General features: G+C 37.8%; 1 protein-coding gene across 1 annotated transcript, besides 1 other annotated feature; it reads right to left on the bottom strand.

The window, feature by feature from the left end:
* Nucleotides 1–487: 487 nt before the first annotated feature.
* Nucleotides 488–520: a sequence feature (Short protein (N7479_006216, KAJ5959066.1) was converted to a misc_feature.).
* Nucleotides 521–5,945: 5,425 nt separating this feature from the next.
* Nucleotides 5,946–7,097, bottom strand: N7479_006215 (uncharacterized protein; the record flags this gene model as incomplete). Its single annotated transcript, XM_057253911.1, has 6 exons — nt 5,946–5,981; nt 6,036–6,445; nt 6,483–6,500; nt 6,527–6,608; nt 6,804–6,906; nt 7,066–7,097. 6 exons carry the CDS (start codon nt 7,095–7,097, stop codon nt 5,946–5,948), a joined length of 681 nt encoding a protein of 226 aa, XP_057107773.1.
* Between the last annotated feature and the right edge of the window lie 269 nt (nt 7,098–7,366).

Below are 7,366 nucleotides of genomic sequence, written 5' to 3'. Positions count from 1 at the left end.
TCTATACGTAGGCTTACTGGCTTACAATACCCTCCAGCCTACTAAATATATAGTAGATCTTTATTTCTTTAGAGTGGAAGTAGTGAGTATCTATTAAGAACTTAATCTTCAAGTTCGTACAAAAGGCTGTATACTCCTTTAGGTCTTACCCGTTATACGTTCGTATATCGGGGTAAGTTAGCCGGGTTGGGCCCCTTTCTATTCTATTATTCTCTCGTCGTAGGGGGGAGGTCTCTCCTATCGTTAGTTATATCGGTGGTGCGTCTGGTAGGTTACCGAAGGTATCGTATCGTTGGTAAGATATCTTCTCACTCTATACTAGTAGGAACTCCTTACTAAGTATTAAATAAATAAGGAACGAAACCTAATGTTAGGGAACTGGCCTAGTTAAACAACTTAGGCGGGTTTAAAGGACAAGAAGGTTTCGTTGAGGAGAGAAGTTCCCCTGAGCTAACAATTATATATATGTTCCGCTGAAGGCGGTAACATTTAGCAGAATCTGCGCCGTGTAAACAAGCATATTATATTGGGCTTCGTCCTATAACAGATACTAAGGCAAAGTAGCTTAAGTAGTTCTTTATACTAGCTAAGATTAAGTCAGCGAAGGAGTAGAATAATAAATATATAGAGGATACTGAGCTTAACCTAATTAGTAATAATAAAGGGGAAGAAGGAGTAGATAATAGACTACGAGAGATATCTCCTTATTTAACAGATATAGATATAGAGGTAACAGAGCTAGAGTTACTAGAGACTGTAACTTAGAGATAGGCCTTAGGGAGGAAGTGTAAGAGTAGGGTAGATAAGGATTTTGAGCAATATTAGAGAAATATATCCTAGTTCAATTATTTGATTTATTCTCTATTTTTTCTAGAAGAGCGCTATAAGTAAAATACTCAATATTACAAGTAAAAAATATATTAATTATACAGTTATACGCTAGAAGTCTATTTGTCTAGTTTACACTATATTAGGGCCCTAATAGGTTACCCAATAGGTTTTGGGTTATAAGCTATAACCCAAAACCTATCGTTAGGTCGAAGCAATAGACCCAAAACCTATTTTGGGTTGGGTTGGGTTGGGTTGGGTCCGGGTTAGAGTGGGTTGGGTCCGGGTTAGAGTGGGTTGTGCCGAAGTCTATCTTTCCGAGATAAACTATATCCTTAACGAAAAACTATTTAAGATCTATCTAACGAGTAGAGTTCTTAGTACCCTTCTTTGTTATTAGAATCTATATATTGATATTGTTAGTTAGGATAATAATTAGCTTTTCAGTATCTTCTAGTTAAAGAGCCTCCGCGATTTTCTTTAGCTATTGTATATCTCTTATAGGTCTATTAAGTATATACTACTCAGAGGTAGTTAATAAAGGTATATTAATAATATATTTTCTTAAATTCTAGATAATCGGAGTACTAGTAAAGAGCTAAATTATACCTTTAGTTAACTTCTTATCTAGCTAGTCTCTATAGGAAGTATCTATATAGATATAAAAGCGTTAACCCCTTAATATATCCTAGAGTAATCGCAAAATCCTTTATTCTTTTTAGATAACAGTAGACCTATCGAGTAGCCTAGAGATCTCTTTTAGTAGGATTAGTAGCCTAATATTAAAGTTTTATAACTATAAACTTAATATTAGGTCTTATCTCTACTACTAACTAATTAAGATATCCTACTATCGATCTATATCTAGTGTATTCTTTTCTATAAAGAAGTATCTTAGGGTCTTCGTTTTTATTATCCTAGATCTAGGAGGATAAAAGTAGGATAGCTACTTCCTTATAATTCTATATTTCTATAAGTCGAAGAATTTCCTTAATATATACTTATTAGGAAAGAGTGATTCTTCTATTTTTATAATCTCTTATAACTATACTTCTAAGGAAATATAATAGTTTACCTATATCCTTAATATCGAATTTAGATTGGACTTCCTTAAAGATTTAGTCTACTTCTTCCTTAGTTAGAGTAGTAGTAATAAAATCGTTAATATATACAATTAGGTACTAGGCTATCTTACCTAAACCTTTTATATATATATAGGGATCGTTGTTAAGAGGTATAAAACCTATATTATTAAGTTTTATATTTAAGTCTTTATTCTATAGCTTCGCCGAATCGCGTAGTCTATAAAGCGCCTAGTTTAGCTAATAGACCTAGCCTTTAGGACTAATTTCTAGCTTACTGTATTTAAAACTAGGTAGTTATATAATATAAATAACTTCCTTATATTCCCTCGATATATTAAGGTATACTATAACTACGTTAAACTGTTTCTAGGTATAGTTTCGTTGTATAATAGTTATAAAAATAATCTTAATAAGAGTGTTCAAGATAACTAGCGAATAGAAGATTGAGTCTTCCTTCTTCTATTAGTGGTTTCTATAGATAACCTATCTTACTTTAAATCTATAGACTTTATTCTTATAGTTTACCTTAAGATTAAAAACCAACCTACTAATTTAGTAGAGCCTTTTAGACCTTACCAACTCCTATAGGACTAAGAAAATTTTGGTCCTATATCCTAGTCCCATAGGAGTAAAATCACTCCTATAGGACTAGGCTAAGCCTATTTAGGGAATTATATTACCTAAATAGGCAGTGATAGTCGGGCTTAGCATTAATTTTAACCGCCAAGACTTTCTTATAGGAGTGGGTCTATAGGAGTTAGCAAGGTCTGGAGCCTTTACTCCCTTAGGCTTTCTTATAACTTTGTAGGTCGCCTTTATAGTAATATTATTAATCTAGTCTACTATTACTACAGTCTATCTATCGGAGAATTTATATTTTAGTGCTTATATAATAGATTTTAGGATCTATATATCCTTAACTAGAAGTAGTTTTCTATTATAGATAAAAGGATTATTATAAGTCTGTCTAGATACCGCTCGTTTTACGGAGAAAGAAGGGACAGTTTCCTCTTCTTCTTCTTCCTTAACCTAGATAGATATTTCTCTACTCCTAGATAGTCTCCTCTCTGCACTTTCTCTCTTTCGACGTTCTATTAGTAGAGAAGGTAGATTTAGATCTATATAACATTCTGGAGAACAGCGAATATAGGATAAACGATATAGGATCGTTTAGGAAGATTCTATCGAGAGAACTAAAGAATCTCTTATAGTCGGAACTAAAGATAATAAACTCTCTAGTTCTTCTCTTCCCTTTTACAATCCTTCTTAGGTCTATTTCTCTAGTTAGTGTTAAGTTTATATAGGCTAAATTACCTATACTTATTTAGGAATTTCCTAGGTTTACTTAGGAATTAGCGGGGTCTTTTTAGACTAGAATCCTATATGGTAAACCCTATTGGCACAGAGTAATCACTAATAGCACAGAATACTGACCCTTTTAGGATAGTGTCTCTTGGTATATAATTATATAATTATTTACAGTATAGTAAATATTGTCACGTGATAATATCTACTCTTTCAATTTTGGGTATAAATATCCAAGTCAAAATCATCACGTGATCTCAGTTTTTAATCACGTGATTCCAAATAACAAGTATAGTATAGATTATAGCCCTATTACGAGGTATATACTTCCCAAAAGAGTTTTAGGGCTATCTTTAACCCTCAAACTATACATTGGGGCTTTAATTTATATAAAAAAGCCCTATATACAGCCCTAAATACTCAAAGCTAGATTCTGCTAGAATATCACGTGATTGTTATAATTTGTCACGTGACCTATTACTTCTATACTTTAAACTTATTTTTGAAGAGAAATATTTATCACGTGATATATCATACCATACTATACCGTAAATGATTAGGTAATTATATACTAAGATAAACTTTCCTAAAAGGGTTGGGACTTCTGTGCTATTAGTGATTACTCTGTGCCAATAGGGTTTACCATCCTATATATTCTTCCTCTTCTAAGTATAAGAAGTCCTAGTAGGTTAAAATAATACCACTTAGGATACTATCGATTTAGGAACTATTTTTAAATTAGTTATAGGTTCTATATAAGGATCTTCCTTATCGTAAGAGGCTCGCTAGTCTAGAACTTTAATATCTACTATCTGTTCTGTATCTTAAAGAGTAGGCTTTTCTTACTAAAGAATCTACTAGCCTCCCTTAGGTTAAGGCGAAGAAATATTCTACTTTTAATTTATCCTTAATAAAGGAGAAAGACTATCCCTTAAAAGGTATAGTTAGGGAGTCTTAGAAACCCTAACAATTTTAAAATTAGGTATCTCCGACTGTTCGATAGAAAGGATCGGGATATCAGGTAGGTCCTTAAGAATTAGAGGTAGAACCTATATCTCCTTCTATTATCTTTTCCTAGGCTAAGGTAGAATTTTCGGTAGAGTTCGACTATTTGCACACCCCTTAGCGCCGTTTTTTACTAACTGCACACCTTTAGTCCATTTTAGGTATGGCTTTTCTTGGCCAACTATTTGTAATCACTTGTGTAATTTAATATGGTATCTCCATAGTAAATAACACAATAATCACCTGACCTTTGGCCACATGTAACCCTATACCAAAATGCCTAGCCGAGATCATGTGCCTGCTCCACAATTAATATCGCACACATACCATGATTAATTCAATACATTTTTGAAGCTATTCCCAGACACTGTCCCCATTTTTAAACTCCATTTTTAAACTCTATTTTTAAACTCCATTTTTGAAGACTCTATTTACAAAGACCCCATTTTTGAAGCTATTCACAGATCTTATTTTGCATACTGATTTAATCTATAGAATCCTAGCCTGGTTTGACTGCCTCTCACCCCGATGAACACCCTGAGAACGAGACACTGTCGACTTACTAACAGCGATTTTATCTGCAGAGCTCTCCCCTATACAATTTTGGCCTGCGTCTGCCTCAACCTCCGAAGCCGATATTGTCTCGCCGAGTGATATGAATTCATCGTTATATTGCCAGTTTACCTTCTGTCGTACCCGGCCCGATAATCTTGGTACCTAGGCCTCAATAATAGCATTTTCTTGCTCTCGTATATACTTATATCCCGATTTGGAGCGCTTGGTACCCTTTGTATATTGTTGGGATACCCGAGAAGATAAGATAACAACGATATTAGTGGGCCGACCTCGCGCCCGTACAATGTGGGGATTTTGCACTAAATAGACTATATCTGGTGGCGCCAGCGAGGTATTTGGTGCAGGTCTTAACCACCATTGGGGGTGGAAGTCGGCCTAGGTTAGCCGTAATAGATTGGTGGTATACGTATGAATAAAGTGTTGAAGCTTTAAGAGATCTGGGTAGATCAATAGTGTAGCAGTAAAGCAACGTTCCTAACCACTCTGCTATACTTTGAACACCCAGTGAATACAAGGGATTCCCCTGGTACTCCAAGATAAGCCTAAGTATATAGAATTTATACTGCGCTTCCCTTCACTAGGAGGTAGATAGGAATCAAAGAGTTTCCTTGTACGTTTAAGTGTAAGTCTTAAAATATAGGTCTCGACTCCACGGAATATCGGTGGACCCTGTGTCTAAATCTCCCCCTACTCAGTGTAGATTCTTTGTATAGTATACGCTGCCTACTGCTTAACTGTAGATATAATTTTAGTAGCGACACCCTACAAATCCCTAGATAACCTATCTAGGTCCCGCTTTAGGCTATAGTGGGCAGCCTTAACACAAGATATCGAGGTCTTATCTATATAGAATAAACCTTTTGTATAGCATCGGAGGAAGTGTGTCCCGCAGCCTTTTATCCACTCACGGTAGATATACCGTAAGAGCACAGGATGATCCTTGTACTTATTCTTAAAAGCCCTCCAATTTGTGTCTTTTGTAGTGGTATCCTAGGTATAAACGATACTATACCAATCCGCTTTTATAACAGCCCAGAGCTCGTTAATGTGCTGGCGGGTGGCTTCTTTTGTGGAGGAAGGGAATTGGCGGAGGACAAGGGCCCTAATAGAAGGTCTTGTATAACACTCGATGTTGTGGGTAATATACTAGATACAGAGCAAGGCCTTAGTAGCTGGAAAGACCTTTAAATAGTAAGCTTATAAATAGTAGGTAAAGATAGGATAAATAATATATACCTTTTTGATTGCATTGCGGAGCGCGTTTTCCTTATCTGTAATAATAGTATTCGGACCAAAATAGTTAATCCCCCCAGTAGGAATCTCAGTAGGAATCTCAGCAGGAATCTCAGCAGGAGGCTTAGCAGGAGGCTCAGCAGGAGGCTCAGCAGGAGGCTCAGCAGGAGGCTCAGCAGGAGGCTCAGCAGGAGGCTCAGCAGGAGGCTCAGCAGGAGGCTCAGCAGGAGGCTCAGCAGGAGGCTCAGCAGGAGGCTCAGCAGGAGGCTTAGTAGGAGGCTCAGAGGGGGTCTTAGAGGGGGTCTCAGAGGGGGTACTATCAGGCTTATCAATCTCAGGGGCTTCGGGATCCCACTTAGTATCTAAGATACGACCCTCGGCAGTGCTTGCAATATTTAAACGTATGCAGTTTACTATAGAGGGGTCTATAGTAAGCTGTATATTACTTACACTGCTGCGGGTCGTAGTCTATTTATATGGTGGGATATCCTGACCTGTATAAAGCGCTTGGTAGATATCCCGTAACCAACCCAGTACTCGAAGATACGAGGCTTCTTTCTCGCTGCTTAGGAAGGCCTAGGCAGTAAAAAAGCTGGTACCAATAGGGGTAGCCCCTATAATATTTAGTAGGGGTATACGCCACTTATTGGTCTTGTATATACAGTCTATCCACAGAAAGTATAGGTGAGCCCGTAGCATCTCGAGACTCGTCCGATAAACCATAAACAGACAATGAAGAGAGTTATTATAGGTATCAACCTTATATCTAACGATCCATTCCTTGTCCGCAGGAAGTTTAGCGAGTAAGGCCTGTACAGGGGTAAGATCACCAAGGAATTCGCGCTGGAGCTTTGCACGAATATTAGCAATGTCTCTAGGCCGGAGAGATGATTCTGTACCCTATATTTCAGCCGATCGGTATACTCCGCCGAGAATCTACCGGTTAGCGATACCCTGGTGGAACTGAGGTGTCAAAACCGGCCCAATACGAGATTTTTCGAGACGACGGTGTATCCGAAGGGTCGACACATACCGGGGCGCATAGGTGTGCGTTATACTACCCATCTGTAGTAGCCAAGTACCACAGGGAAGGGGAGAAAGTGTGCCGTTAAATTCGCAGTTCGTCGCTGGGCGAAACCGCTTCCGCTATCTCTTTTCTACCGGGACAGGGGCTCTCGTTGGTGCTGAGAGGCTATATTTTAGCCAGTACTTCTTTGACTTTGTACGGCTATATACCACAGAGAACCCCTAGGTAGCAGCCCATTTGTTGAGATCGACAAAGGCTTCTTCTGGGGAGGCAAATCGGTCGGTCGGGGGAGGCGATTCCCATGGTT

Source organism: Penicillium vulpinum (assembly GCF_028829585.1).
Source record: "Penicillium vulpinum strain IBT 29486 chromosome Unknown utg000003l_segment0_segment0, whole genome shotgun sequence".
NCBI lineage: Eukaryota > Fungi > Ascomycota > Eurotiomycetes > Eurotiales > Aspergillaceae > Penicillium > Penicillium vulpinum.
The sequence above is the reverse complement of the archived record's forward strand: the minus strand, read 5'-3'. Positions and strand labels throughout refer to the sequence as shown.